The sequence below is a fragment of the Phocoena sinus genome, chromosome 21 (genome assembly GCF_008692025.1).
Source record: "Phocoena sinus isolate mPhoSin1 chromosome 21, mPhoSin1.pri, whole genome shotgun sequence".
NCBI classification, from domain to species: Eukaryota; Metazoa; Chordata; class Mammalia; order Artiodactyla; family Phocoenidae; genus Phocoena; species Phocoena sinus.
The window spans coordinates 27,980,016-27,995,869 of record NC_045783.1 but is presented as its reverse complement, the minus strand read 5'-3'; the positions used below and the strand labels follow the sequence as shown (position 1 = coordinate 27,995,869).

General features: G+C 39.7%; 1 protein-coding gene across 1 annotated transcript in view; it reads right to left on the bottom strand.

The window, feature by feature from the left end:
• The window catches only part of UNC5D (unc-5 netrin receptor D), a 591,157-nt gene that overhangs the window by 263,461 nt on the left and 311,842 nt on the right, over positions 1-15,854 (bottom strand). The window contains exon 2 of the mRNA XM_032618440.1: positions 308-526. Coding sequence (XP_032474331.1) covers positions 308-526 — 219 coding nt within the window. The remainder of the gene's footprint in view (positions 1-307; positions 527-15,854) is intronic.

Sequence of the window (15,854 nt, the reverse complement as noted above, 5' to 3'; positions counted from 1 at the left end):
AGTATTTAGAATTCAGAAAAATGAAAACAGTGAATGCCTGGTTTTATTTCCAGTGAGAATATTAACTCCCATACAAAATTAGGTCTTAAAGTTATATAGAGCAGGAAAATAAAAAACTCTACCACACTGAAGTACACTAGGCAAGGGAGCTGTGGAGCCATGTAAAGATGTGACTGTACATGATACCAAAGATGATGTTACTATGACCTCATTCAAATGAGGTAATGGTGGTGGCTTAAGCAGTCATATAACAATGTGAGAATCTGAGAAGCTACCGTAGGTGGTTCTGATTGCTTCCCGTTCTTACCTGAACTCTCGTCCAGACTCTCCTCAGAGACATGCTCATCTTGATGGACCCACTCGCCATTGCATTTGAAGAATATCTGCATGGCTGGCCTTGCTTTGCACCTCAGTGCAATGGGGTTGCTCTTGATGATATAAGCATCGCCTGGCTCCTCTATGAAATGAGGCAGTGTCCCAGGAGCTGATGGGATGGATTCAGGGAGGACTTCGCCATTGTCAGTTCCTGTGAAATTGAAGAAGATATTAGAACACCGTCTACACTGGCAGCACATACATCAGGCCAAAAAGAACAACCTGCTTTAATAATCTGTGCTGGAAAACTTTGTATCCTAACACAGCATGCTTGTAAGGCCTGTGCAGATGAATTATGTTCTAGAGATTGAATTAGCATGATATGGTACCTTTAGACAGACACACATTCAGTATTACCAGACGAGTGAAAACAATGAACAGGAGACGCTCTCAAACTACAGTTTTGAATCTGCCTTTGCTGAAAGACCTGAGATAAACATTTGTGGGGTGACAGTCTGAATCTTAAGATTCAGTCTAGCAAAGTGTTCAACGAGGGGCCCAAGCTGCCTCAAAACTTTGAAATAATGGAGGGAATAGATTTGGTTTTCCCATAAATGAGTGTAAATAATGGTGACGTTGGTGGAGGATGGTCGATCATAAGACATGTCCAAAAGATTCCAAACTGTCCACTTTCTTTACCTATGAAACTTTGGAGATTGTCTGGTATTCTACCTTGGATAGCGTTTCTTCCCCAAATTTACTAAACCTTCTAAAAGGAATACACATTTCTTCTGCTTGTCTTTGACCATCATTCTTTACGCCCAGCACTCCTGACCCCAAAAGCTACCTCACTTTTAAGGTTAAGAACTAAAACAAATCACTACAAGCTATAAGTTTTTAGTTTAATATCTATAGTTACATCTGTTCAAAGGGAAGAAACAGATGTGAGTCTCCCCAAGTACAGGGAACTGATGAGTGGAGAGAAACAATATGAAAAGGAAAAAGCATAAGCCAAGACTTGCCTTCATTGTCTCTTCACTCCATTTAGCAAGGACTTAAGTCCCAGGAAACTAGCACAAAGTCAAGGGAAGAAAGATGTAACTGCTGAGCAATGTGGAGCATAACCAAGAGAAATCCTATCTTGTGCCTTCCCATGGCCATTCCACAGAAAGAACAAAGCCAGCAAAGATTTCAATAACCAGATCAGCTATGCCCCAGAGAGGATTACTCCCATTCAAAGCAAATCAGTCTTTAGGGCTAAGCTGCAGAAAGGGACCAAATGAAACCACTGGAACAACAATCTAGTTCAACAGGAGAGAGCCTGGAGACCAGGTGCATTCTGTGTCCTAACCTGGCTTTCTGGGTGCCATCAATGCAATTCTGAACAAACAGAGCCACTCAAGTCAATAACCTAAATAAGTAAGCACTGTCAAGGATAAACATAATTCACAATATTAGGGGGAATGTCCTGTTGTAAGAACCTGTAGAGAGAATTAGTAAATGTAAAAGAAGGGATCTAGGACACAGGAGGAATGACTGCCTATAATTATATGTTTGCGTAAGGAAGAAAATAAAAGACACTGAGTTATGAAAAAGACTGTTTGCCAACGGGAATACAAAAGCACTATGTCATGCCACTGAAATGAATTAAACACAATAGTTTGATTCTCCAAACTTTTTTTTTTCATTAAATGTATCAACTTAAGGGGGGGGGGAAGGCCTCACATATTAAAGAGTTTGATATTTATAAGCTATCAAGTGCATTTGTAATAGAAAAGTTAACTCATGTTAATAGAAAAGCTAATGAACAGAAGGACCAAAAAAGCATCATAACACAAATATTCCAAATAATAAGAGAGCAAACAGTTTAAGTTATAAAAGTTAGATAAACTCCCTCAGAAAATAAAATGTGTACATATCACATGGAATAAGAAGGGTTTCAGGATAGAATCTGAGGGTGTTTTTTAATATTTTAAATTATATTTACAATGGACTTCATAAAATGTATCATATATTAATTCATTCTGTTACTGACTGCTCACAGCAATTTCCATCTTCAATAAATACCAAGTCCCCTCAGGCTTCTGTAAATCCATGCATTAGAGGAAATGACAAAGGTATTAGAAGACTTTATGTGGGCATCAAACAGCTCACACTCCCATCAGGGGCTTGAATTCTGTCCAAAGTAATTCACTGTTGCAGAAAAGGGTCACCTGATAAAGAATATATGCAGATCCCCATAGTGGTAGCCTGAGTGAACAGGGGTGTAATTGCTAAATGCTGTATGAGGTGTTTTTGCTTAATTAGTAACAATGCCTAAATGTCAGAAGTAACTACTGACATGGGGTGTGGGTCACAAAAAAACAATTTGTAAGTAAACAGTGAGACCACATTTAACCAGTTTAAGTAAAATGACATACAAAGGTATTGGATGATAAGATAAATCGAGTTTTAACCATCTGAGTCACAAAACAGAGATCTGAAAGCAATTAGGTTACCTTCCTGCTGTTTTAGTAAAACCCCATTAGATAAAATAACAAGTTCAGTCTTCATCTAAAACAGAGAGCAGGAGAGTGGAACGGGAAAGTTGGCTGTAAGTGTCCCGGCGACCTCGAGGCCCTCCATTAAGAATCAGTCAATCTAACAAAACAGAAAGACTCACAGATACAGGAAACAAAGTTATGGTTACCAAAGGGAATACGGGGTGAGGGGAGATAAATCAGGAGTTTGGGATTAACATATATACACTACTGTATATAAAACAGGTAAGCAACACGGACCTACAGTATAGCACAGAGAACTATACTCAATAACTTGTAATAGCCTATCATGGAAAGGAATCTAGGTACATAGCAAAACAAAACAAAAAATATATATATATGTATAATTGAATCACTTTGCTACACATTTGAAACTAACACACCATTGTAAATTAACCATACTTCAATTTAAAAAAAAATGAAAAGCAATTTACAAAAGAATCAATCAATGTTCAGAGAAAGAAAAAAAGAGGCAGAATGTAACATTCTACCTTAACTATTACTGAGGCCACGTTAATATCATGTATGTATAGGAAACGGGTCAGGGTCCAGGAAAGCAAAAAATAACAAAAAAAATCAATTTATGAGGGTAAGAATAGAAAGGTGAGCCACTGTGGGTATACATTTCTATACGTATTACCATTTGTTTGCATCCTAAGAAATGAAATACAGTAAGTGAAAATAGAAAAGTTACATATTTTCCTTTTGTTGTTGTTGTTTGCTTTGTATGTATAGTGAAGTGTTAGGAGTGCTGTTTGCCTTATACAGATCCCTCTCCCCGCTTCCCCTCCCCAGGATTCTCACCAGGCTCAGACCTGAATTGCTGGTATAGCAGTGCCCTGCCCTTCACATGCCTCCCTTGCAACAAAAAGGCTGCTACCCCAGGAAAGTAGCCCCTTCTTAACCCATCAGGCTGGGAAGTTGCCAACAGAAGTTCCAAGCTGGGGCGTAGAAGTTGCTGACAACCAGATTCATTGGTTCGAGATGGAGGAGGAGAAGGACGTGCTCTCACTGCCTCTGGCGAGAGCACCGGAATCACAACTAACTGCTGAACAATCACTGACAGGAAGACACTGGAACTCATCAAAAAAGATACCCCACATCCAAAGACAAAGGAGAAGCCGCAATGAGACGGTAGGAGGGGCACAATCACAGTAAAATCAAATCCCATAACTGCAGAGTCTGTGACTCACAGACTGGAGAACACTTATACCACAGAAGTCCACCCACTGGAGTGAAGGTTCTGAGCCCCATGTCAGGCTTCCCAACCTGCGGGTCTGGCAACGGGAGGAGGAATTCCTAGAGAATCAGACTTTGAAGGCTAGCGGGATTTGATTGCAGGAGTATGACAGGACTGTGGGAAACAGAGACCCCACTCTTGGAGGGCACACACAAAGTAGTGTGTGCATCGGGACACAGGGGAAGGAGCAGTGACCCCATAAGACACTGAACCAGACCTACCTGCTAGTGTTGGAGGGTCTCCTGCAGAGGGGGGGCGTGGCTGTGTCTCACCGTGGGGACAAAGACACTGGCAGCAGAAGTTCTGGGAAGTACTCCTTGGCATGAGCCCTCCCAGAGTCTGCCATTAGCCCCACCAAAGAGCCTGGGTAGGCTCCAGTGCTGGGTCGCCTCGGGCCAAACAACCAACAGGGAGGGCTTCAGCCATCAGCAGACAAGCACATTAAAGTTTTACTGAGCTTGGCCCACCAGAGCAACAGCCAGCTCTACCCACCACCAGTCCCTCCCATCAGGAAACTTGTATAAGCCTCTTAGACAGCCTCACCCACCAGAGAGCAGGCAGCAGAAGCAAGAAGAACTACAATCCTGCAGCCTGTGGAACAAAAACCACATTCACAGAAAGATAGACAAGATGAAAAGGCAGAGAGCTATGTACCAGATGAAGGAACAAGATAAAACCCCAGAAAAAACAACAAAATGAAGCGGAGATAGGCAACCTGCCAGAAAAAGAATTTAGAAAAATGATAGTGAAGATGATCCAGGACCTTGGAAAAAGAATGGAGGCAAAGATCGAGAAGATGCAAGAAATGTATAACAAAGACCTAGAAGAATTAAAGAACAAACAAAGAGAGATGAACAATACAATAACTGAAATGAAAAATACACTAGAAGGAATAAATAGCAGAATAACTAAGGCAGAAGAACAGATAAGTTACGTGGAAGACAGAATGGTGGAATTCACTGCTGCAGAACAGAATAAAGAAAAATGAATGAAAAGAAATGAAGACAGCCTAAGAGACCTCCGGGACAACATTAAACACAACAACATTTGCATTAGAAGGGTCCCAGAAGGAGAAGAGAAAGGACCCGAGAAAATATTTGAAGAGATTAGAGTCGAAAACTTCCCCAACATGGGAAAGGGAATAGCCACCCAAGTCCAGGAAACACAGAAAGTCCCATACAGGATAAACCCAAGGACAAACACGCCAAAACACACAGTAGTCAAATTGGCAAGAACTAAAGACAAAGAAAAATTATTGAAAGCAACAAGGGAAAAATGCCAAATAATATACAAGACAACTCCCATAAGGTTAACAGCTGATTTCTCAGCAGAAACTCTATGAGCCAGAAGGGAGTGGCATGATATACTTAAAGTGATGAAAGTGAAGAACGTACGAACAAGATTACTCTACCCAGCAAGGACCTCATTCAAATTTGAGAAATCAAAAGCTTTACAGACAAGTAAAAGCTAAGAAAATTCAGCACCACCAAACCAGCTCTACAACAAATGCTAAAGGAACTTCTCTAAGTGGGAAACACAAGAGAAGAAAAGGACCTACAAAAACAAACCCAAGTCAGTTAAGAATATGGTAATAGGAACATACATATCGATAATTACCTTAAACGTGAACAGATTAAATGTTCCAACCAAAAGACACAGGCTCGCTGAATGGATACAAAAATAAGACCCATATATATGCTGTCTACAAGAGACCCACTTCAGGCCTAGAGACACATACAGACTGAAAGTGAGGGGACAGAAAAAGATATTCCACGCTAATGGAAATCAAAAGAAACCTGGAGTAGCAATACACATATCAGATAAAATAGACTTTAAAATAAAGAATGTTATAAGAGACAAGGAAGGATACTACATAATGATCAAGGGACCAATCCAAGAATAAGATATAACAATTATAAATATATATGCACCCAACATAGGAGCACATCAATCATAAGGCAACTGCTAACAGCTGTAAGAGGAAATCGACAGTAACACAGTAATAGTGGGGGACCTTAACACCTCACTACACCAATGGGAAGATCATCCAAACAGAAACTTAGTAAGGAAACAAGCTTTAAATGACACAATAGACCAGATAGATTTAATTCATATTTATAGGACATTCCATCCAAAAACAGCAGATTACACTTTCTTCTCTAGTGTACACAGAACATTCTCCAGGATAGATCACTTCTTGGGTCACAAATCAAGTCTCAGTAAATTTGAGAAAACTGAAATCATATCAAGCATCTTTTCTGGCCACAACACTATGAGATTAGAAATCAATTACAGGGAGAAAGATATAAAAAGCACCAAAAAATGGAGGCTAAACATTACGTTAGTAAATAACCAAGAGACCACTGAAGAAATCAAAAGGGAAATCAAAAATACCTAGAGACAAATGACAATGAAAACACAACGATCCAAAACCTATGGGACGCAGCAAAAGCAGTTCTAAGAGGGAGGTTTATAGCAATACAAGCCTACCTCAAGAAACAAGAAAAATCTCAAACAATCTAACCTTACACTTAAAGGAACAAGAGAAAGAAGAACAAACAAAACCCAAAGTGTGCAGAAGGAAAGAAATCATAAAGATTAGAGCAGAAATAAATGAAATAGAAACAAAGAAAATAATAGCAAAGAGCAATAAGCTAAAAGCTGGTTCTCTGAGAAGATAAACAGAATTGATAGACCATTAGCCAGACTCATCAAGAAAAACAGGGAGAGGACTCAAATCAATAGAATTAGAAATGAAAAAGAGAAGTTACAACAGACACCACAGAACTACAAAGCATCCTAAGAGACCACTACAAGCAACTCTCTGCCAATAAAATGGACAACCTGGAAGAAATGGACAAATTCTTAGAAAGGTATAACCTTCCAAGACTGAACCAGGAAAAAATAGAAAATATGAACAGACCAATCACAAGTCATGAAATTGAAACTGTGATTAAAAATCTTCCAACAACCAAAAATCCGGACAAGATGGCTTCACAGGTAAAGTCTATCAAAATTTTCGAGAAGAGCTACCATACATCCTTCTAAAACTCTTCCAAAAAACTGCAGAAAAAGGATCACTCCCAAACTCATTCTATGAGGCCACCATCACCCTGATACCAAAAGCAGACAAACATACTACAAAAAAAGAAAATTAGAGACCAAGATCACTGATGAATATACACGCAAAAATCCTCAACAAAATACTAGCAAACAGAATCCAACCACACATCAAAAGGATTATACACCATGATCAAGTGGGATTTATCCCAGAGATGCAAGGATTCTTCGATATATACAAATCAGTGATACACCATATTAACAAACTGAAGAATAAAAACCATATGATCATCTAAAATAGATTCAGAAAAAGCTTTTGACAAAATTTGACACCCGTTTATGATTAAAAACTCTCCAGAAAGTGGGCACAGAGGGAACCTACCTCAACATAATAAAGGCCATATATGACAAACAGACAGCAAACATCATTCTCAATGGTGAAAAACTGAAAGCATTTCCTCTAAGATCTGGAACAAGACAAGGATGTCCACTCTCACCACTATTATTCAACATAGCTTTGTAAGTTCTAGCCATGGCAATCAGAGAAAAAAAGAAATAAAAGGAATACAAATTGGAAAACAAGAAGTAAAACTGTCAGTGTTTGCAGATGACATGACTATACATAGAGAATCCTAAAGATGCCACCAGAAAACTACTAGAGCTAATCAATGAATTTGGTAAAATTGCAGGATACAAAATGAATGCACAGAAATCTCTTGCATTCCTATACACTAATGATGAAAACTCTGAAAGAGAAATTAAGGAAACACTCCCATTTACCATTGCAACAAAAAGAATAAAACTCCTAGGAATAAATCTACCTAGGGAGACAAAAGACCTGTATGCAGAAAACCGTAAGACACTGATGAAAGAAATTAAAAATGATACAAATAGATGGAGAGATATACCATGTTCTTGGACTGAAAATGGCTATACTACCCAAAGAAATCTACAGATTCAGTGCAATCCCTATCAAACTACCAATGGCATTTTTCACAGAACTAGAACAAAAAATTTCACAATTTGTACGGAAACGCCAAAGACCCCGAATAGCCAAAGCAATCTTGAGAACGAAAAACAGAGCTGGAGAAATCAGGCTCCCTGACTTCAGACTATACTAAAAAGCTACAGTGATCAAGACAATATGGTACTGGCACAAAAACAGAAATATAGATCAATGGAACAGGATAGAAAGCCCAGAGATAAACCCATGCACCTATGGTCAACTAATCTATGACAAAGGAGGCAAGGATATACAATGAAGAAAAGACAGTCTCTTCAATGAGTGGTGCTGGGAAAACTGGACAGCTACATGTAAAAGAATGAAATTAGAACACTCCCTAACACCATACACAAAAATCAACGCCAAATGGATTCGAGACCTACACGTAAGACTGGACACTATAAAACTCTTAGAGGAAAACATAGGAAGAACACTCTGACATAAATCACAGCAAGATCTTTTTTGATCCACCTCCTAGAGTAATGGAAATAAAAACTAAAATAAACAAATGGGACCTAATGAAACTTAAAAGCTTTTGCAAAGCAAAGGAAACTACAAACAAGATGAAAAGACAACCCTCAGAATGGGAGAAAATATTTGCAAACAAATCAACGGACAAAGGCTTAATCTCCAAAAAATATAAACAGCTCATGCAGCTCAACATTAAATAAACAAACAACCCCATCCAAATATGGGCAGAAGACCTAAACAGACATTTCTCCAAAGAAGACATACAGATGGCCAAGAAGCACATGAAAAGCTGCTCAACATCACTAATTATTAGAGAAATGCAAGTCAAAACTACAATGAGGGGGCTTCCCTGGTGGTGCAGTGGTTGAGAGTCTGCCTGCCGATGCAGTGGACACGGGTTTGTGCCCCAGTCCAGGAGGATCCCACATGCCGTGGAGCAGCTGGGCCCGTGAGCCATGGCCGCTGAGCCTGCGCGTCCGGAGCCTGTGCTCTGCAACGGGAGAGGCCACAACAGTGAGAGGCCCGTGTACAGCAAAAAAAAAAAAAAAAAAAAATTGAAAAAAAAAAACTACTATGAGGTATCACCTCACACCAGTTAGAATGGGCATCATCAGAAAATCTGCAAACAGCAAATGCTGGAGAGGGTGTGGAGAAAAGGGTGCCCTCTTGCACTGTTGGTGGGAATGTAAATTGATACAGCCACTATGGAGAACAGTATGGAGGTTCCTTATAAAACTAAAAAGAGAACTACCGTATGACCCAGCAATCCCACTACTGGGCATATACCCAGAGAAAACGATAATTCAAAAGGACACATGCACCCCAGTGTTCACTGCAGCACCCTTTACAATAGCCACATCATGGAAGCAACCTAAATGCCCACTGACAGATGAATGGATAAAGAAGATGTGGTACATATATACAATGGAATATTACTCAGCCATAAAAAGGAACGAAATTGGGTCATTTGTAGAGACGTGGATCTATCTAGAGACTGTCATACAGAGTGAAGTAAGTCAGAACGAGAAAAACAAATACCGTATATTAATGCATATATGTGGAACCTGGAAAAATGGTACAGATGAACCGGTCTGCAGGGCAGAAATAGAGACCCAGATGTAGAGAACAAACGTATGGATACCAAGGGGGGAAAGTGGCTGGGGGCGGGGATGGTGGGATCAATTGGGAGATTGGGATTGACATGTATACACTAACATGTATAAAATGGGTAACTAATAAGAACCTAACGTATAAAAAAAATTTTTTTTTTTAATTTGATGACAACCGTAATCGAAAAGAATATGAAAAATATATATATGTGTAACAATCACTTTTCTGTACAGCAGAAATTAACATGGCATTATAAATCAACTATACTTCAATAAAAATTTTTTTTTAAAGTTGCTGACAAGTCCCATCCTTTGGAGGGGATTGGGGTGTGGGGTAGTGGTGATGACTTACTTTAATAAATGGTTTTATGGAAGACTGCATGGGTATTTTGGGCTTCAAGGTAAATTTACTTGTAATCTCAATACATTGGCCAGTGCTCTATAATTCAGATTATAGTTTTAAACCTGCTGTGAGAAATGCTGATGACTGACCTGCCAACTGCCTTCTCCCACCTGGTAGAGGCACGAAAAGTCACGGACTGAGTTTACTTTTCGCAGGTGGGAATGGCCACTGGCACCCCTCGATGGCAAATGCGTGATAAACAGAACTTTCTGAGATAGCTTTTATTTTCCTGACAAAAGGAATAAATGTGGTGGGTGTCGACGTATTTTTTTGTTCCTGTCTTAACTGGGGAAGATCACAAGGAAAAGTTGAAGAAGGACACAGAGATACCAGCTCTGACAAGAAAGAGGCTGAACTCCAGATAGTTTGTTATTTTTAAATCAGGTTTTCTGTTTTTGCAGAAAATACTCCTCACTGATACACCCAGATCTACCTTTTTTTTTTTTTTTTTTTTTTTTTTGGGGTTTGCGGGCCTCTCACTGTTGCGGCCTCTCCCGTTGCGGAGCACAGGCTCCGGACGCGCAGGCTCAGCGGCCATGGCTCACGGGCCCAGCCGCTCCGGGGCATGTGGGATCTTCCCGGACTGGGGCACGAACCCGTGTCCCCTGCGTCGGCAGGTGGGCTCTCAACCACTGTGCCACCAGGGAAGCCCCAGATCTACCTTCTTAAAGACAGAGCGCCAAGCTTCACTATTAAATCCCAATGCACTCAGTGTTAAGTAGTTTTGGGGAAGCCAGAAAAACATGGCAACTATGTTAGCAGAGAGAAAAACAAGAGCTGCCACTTACCGAATGGTTACAGGTTATGGTAATGAGGCTTCTACATGGATTAAGTCATTTAAGTTTGACACTATCACTCCAAGGTGGGGACAGCGAACACCCCCTTTTGCATTTGAGAAAACACTTCGATTACGTGTCTTGTCTAACGTTATGTAGCTTAGTAAGAATCTGAACGCAGATCTGACTGAAACACCTCACAATTCCATTTCAGTTCAAGTGAATGGACCCTTAGAAGTGCAATAGGGTCATTTAGTGAGTGCCTGTCTTACGGCAATTATGTGCAGTTCATAAGACCAAAAGAGTGGTGAGGAGACACAAGATGAAGTCTAATATTCATCTTAAAGATCGCTCAGTGATCCCTTTGGCTGGACTGTAATTCCAGGTCAGCATGGGTGTGTTATGGACACACCTAGAGACGGTCTTGAGAAAATATTTTGGAGAGAATCGCACAGCAAGTACTCAACTAATTATATTCAACTGACGAGGCATCCTTTCTAAAGTCAGGAACAGAAAACGAAGTCAAAGAATAAGCCTGTTTGAGAATAAAATAATGAGAAGGATTTTTCAACATTGCATGTAGAAATAGTTTCACATCTTTTAAGCAGGAATATTTAACCACTAAAACTCCAATTAAAATATAAGGAATATATATATAAAATACAAGGACACAGTTCAGCAAAAATAAAGGGACTGGAACTGGGGCTTTTTCATTCCATCATGTTTTAAACCATATAAAACTGCCAATGTTGGACTGTCTGAAATGTGAAATTTGTAATGGGACAGGGTACACTGGAGCCCAAAGTCATTTCAAATTGGGAGTCACAAACCCTTGGACCATCAGTGAAGGGTGCTGGCACTCCATGAGGTTAGAGTATAAATGATGTTGAGCTTCAACAGACTTTGATGAATTCTAAATTATTTTCATACTTTTTTGCCAAGAGTACTTTGAAATACATTTCATTTCTTTTTTTCTCTTCTATCTCCAAAGTACTCATATCTTCTCACTGGTACAAAACATGCAGATTTGTTCCCAAGTCCAAGCAATGACCCGGCCATAAAGCAAAGTCTAAATCTGGTAAAACCAGAGAACTTTAGGATCAAGTAACCTGATTTAAAGTCTGGTTCAACTCTATTACCTTGAGTAACTTAATACTGAGGTTCCATTTTTCTCATCCATAAAATGGGTGATAAAAATGTATTCGTATTTTGTGATGGTAAAGTGAGATAACATATGAAAAAAAATATAGTAAATGATAAAATGTTACATAAATTTAATTTGCCACCACTACCAATGCCATCAGCATCACTGCCTGGATAAAGAACTGCAAACAAAGGAGAGAGAATTATAATTATGATCTAGATTTCCATTCTAAAACTTATTACCCTGAAATTTATATTTCAATTTTTGGGATGGTTATTATTTTCATCCTAGTGCCCTCATGATACGAACTGTTTATAAACTATCTCTACTCTTTGCTACCCGTATGTATGTTACAGCAATCGTGTTAGGTCAAAAACTCGGAAAACATGCTGTGAGGCATTTATCTATTCAGTAAACACGTAGTGAATGGTTAAACCATACGCCAGGCTCACGGTTATCCTGCAAAGCAGTGTAATAATACACAATGGATGTCCTGTTGGCCACATCCCAAAACTACTGGCTTTAACAGGCAAGCAGTTATTAAACGTAGGAAACTGCATAGTATCCCAGGGCCCCCCTCACTGCAATAGTTAAATGAAGCAAGTCACCTGAGAAATAGCTCTTTAAGTTCCATTCGATGTCTGGGAGCGTATTTGGTCCACGGCAATATCCAAGTCAGAGCAGAAAGCCGTACCAGGGAAACCAAGTTACATAATCTAAGACAACACAATAGAGCTGGGTTCTCTGCTTTTGTTTATGTAAGTATGACTTGTCTCCATAAGGTTACTTAATTAGATGGGGGATGCACTGTATCCATTTAAGGCAGAACAGCCGGAATTTTACATACCAAATATTTAATGCGATTTATGAAACCCAGACTCTTCCCCTAGGCCCCAATAAAACCTTTTTTTAAACTCAGAAATTATCTGCCTTCTTCCCAACCTCTAATAAAAATGGAAATGCTTTATATCACTGCATGTGCATAGTTCATGTCACCTGTGTCATTCTCATACATGGTCTAAGATATTGTTCCATTGAGCAGATCTTAAATTCTGCAGAGTAGATGGTAAACAACGCTTCAACGCGTTCAAAGGAATCTGAAGAGACCTTCTTACTTCCTCACACAAGAAACTGCAGAATTCGGTAGAGCTTATAAAAGCACATTCATCATTCCCCAGCTTATCACAATTTACCTTAACATATTCAATCTTTTTATTAAATTGACATATGGGTACATACGCACTCAGGTTAGACCGTGTTCTAGGTACTGGACATTGAGTTGAAAGATAACTGAGGGGACTTCCCTGGTGGTCTAGTGGTTAAGACTCCACACTTCCACTGCAGGGGGCACGGGTTCGATCTCTGGGTCAGGGAACTAAGATCCGGCATGCCATACAGCACAGCCAAAAAACCAACAACAACAAACACTAAGACATAGTTAATTTCCTCAAGGAGTTCTCAGATTAAATTAGAGACAAATAATTACAGAACAATGACAAGCATGCTACCAGTACACTGGAAGTATAAACAAAATGTCACAGGGCACAGAGGAGAGAAAGCCTAAGTTTCCTTGGGATGGTCTGTGGCAGGCATCTCGGGGAGGGTTACATTTCAGCATAGTTCAGGTGTAGGAGTTGAAAAGGAGAACACGTGGGGAAGGCGTTCCAACTGAGGTCATGGTACGTGCACACGTGTGCCATGAGTGCATGGAATGGCAGTTGAGGAGTTACGCAGAGTTAAATATCGTTTTCCTTATAACTCACAGTTGGAAGAGTTGACTTTGACATTTGTACTAAACTATTGGACCTACTTGGCTCTAACATCTCTTATTTCTACGCACCTTCCTTTAAGTTTTCTGAGACGTAGACACAGAGTAATCAGCATATCAAAGAAAGACAGCTGTCTTGGTTTATAGCATGAGCCCTAAGGCCAGTTTAAAGTAATTCCATGTGCATGCTTTCAATGAGGAAGAAAGGATGTTTGTTCTAATATGGAAGAAGGAGTCATTTTCTTTTAGCCACACTAACACAACTGACATTTCTCCCAAGACCACAGGGGAAGTTGTTTTGTTTTGTTTTGTTTTTTTAAATCATCATCCACTATTTCAGCTCTTGCTTGAGTCATCTGCAAAACTGAATTCTGAAATTGGGTCAAAGCCAGAGATTTTATACTAGTTCTGATGGTGCCTTGTCCCTTAGTGGAAACAAGCAACGTGCAATCAGATTCAGCATGAGACGCCTGTTCCCGTAATAACAGTTCGTCCAAAGGGATTCTAAAGTAAGAGGCCAAATTTAGCCCAATGGTTTTCTATGTGTGGTGGGATTACTGATGATTTCAATTTTTATTGTTTTGCTTTTTCAACATTTTTAAATGTGTTCTTAAATAAACAGTTTGAATCAGAATGTGGGGCCTTTAGGGACTTTCCACCCCCTCACTTGTTCCCGTAAACCAATTCTTCTCCCTATCGTGCGCCACTCCTTCTCCCTATCGAAACCAATTCTTCTCCCTATCGTGCGCCACTCCTTCTCCCTATCGAAACCAATTCTTGGAGTTTTTCAGTTGACGGGGACTTGCCAGACAGCGGGTAATTTTCCAGTTGCCCGTAACAGGTATACGCCCTAACCGCCACAATGAACAGACAACTATAACGGCCAGAAGGTGGGACAAAAGTTCCTAAGCCAATGAATTCAAAAGTCACCACATTTACCCAATCATTGTGAGAATATACCCGCCCTATGAATAAATAAACCTATAAAAAGTATGTGATTCCGCTTTTAGGGGTTCCCCATCGGCCTCCTGCGTGAGGTTCAGGGAACCCCGGTGCATCGGCTCCTAATAAACCTCTTGCGTGTTGCAACGGCTCTCGACTCTTGGCGGTTCTTGGGCGAGTTGGAATCCCTCGTAGACCGCTTGGGTCTAACAAGAACACACACACACACACACACACACACACACACACACACACACACACACACACTTTTCTATTCCAGTGAAGGCATATAAAAGGCTCTGTAAACTAAACTATGGCAACATCTAGATTTTACTTCATGGTGTCTAACTTCTAGTATATTGAAATTAATCAATCAGGACAAAAACAAACAAATATGTCCCTGGGGGGGAAATGGAAAAAATCAGACTGTAAGGTTGATAAAAATTATTCATTTTAAAATGTAAAATTAAAAGGGTAATATTTTACTGAAAACGGTGTTCAAGATGGAGCTTAAAAATTGTTTAAGTTTTCCCCCCATAATGGATACATTTAAGTATGAGTGTGGGCCATTGATTAGGTTTGAAATTCATCTGAAAACCTAGTGGGAATTGGGAAAGGCTTTGCTTTCAGCCTGTTATCACTTTTCACTTGTAACTGACAGTTTTCAAGAGTGAGGCCATTCATAGTTATGGAAGAATGGTTGTTTTAATGCAACACTGAATGACAGAAAACCAAACAACCCAACACCATTCTCATATTTTTCATTCTTGGAAAATTACCTTTCAGGAAGAGCTTGGGGTTTTATGTTCTACACGTTAACACAGCAGGGACTTTCAATCTTTTCATGACAAAAACAAGCAACAAAAGAGGGGAAACAAAAACATAAGGAACAGACACTAAATTCCCTTCGAAATAAATACACTTCCATTAGATGTCAGGTCACATTTAAACAAACACTCAGACTGTGACCATTTAGTCATATATCTGAATAAATATGGGCTGATTTAACGGGAACATGGTTTGATACAACTTTTTCTATGTGACCTTGACTCAGGCAAAATAGAGTGGGAGTTCATCTTCGAG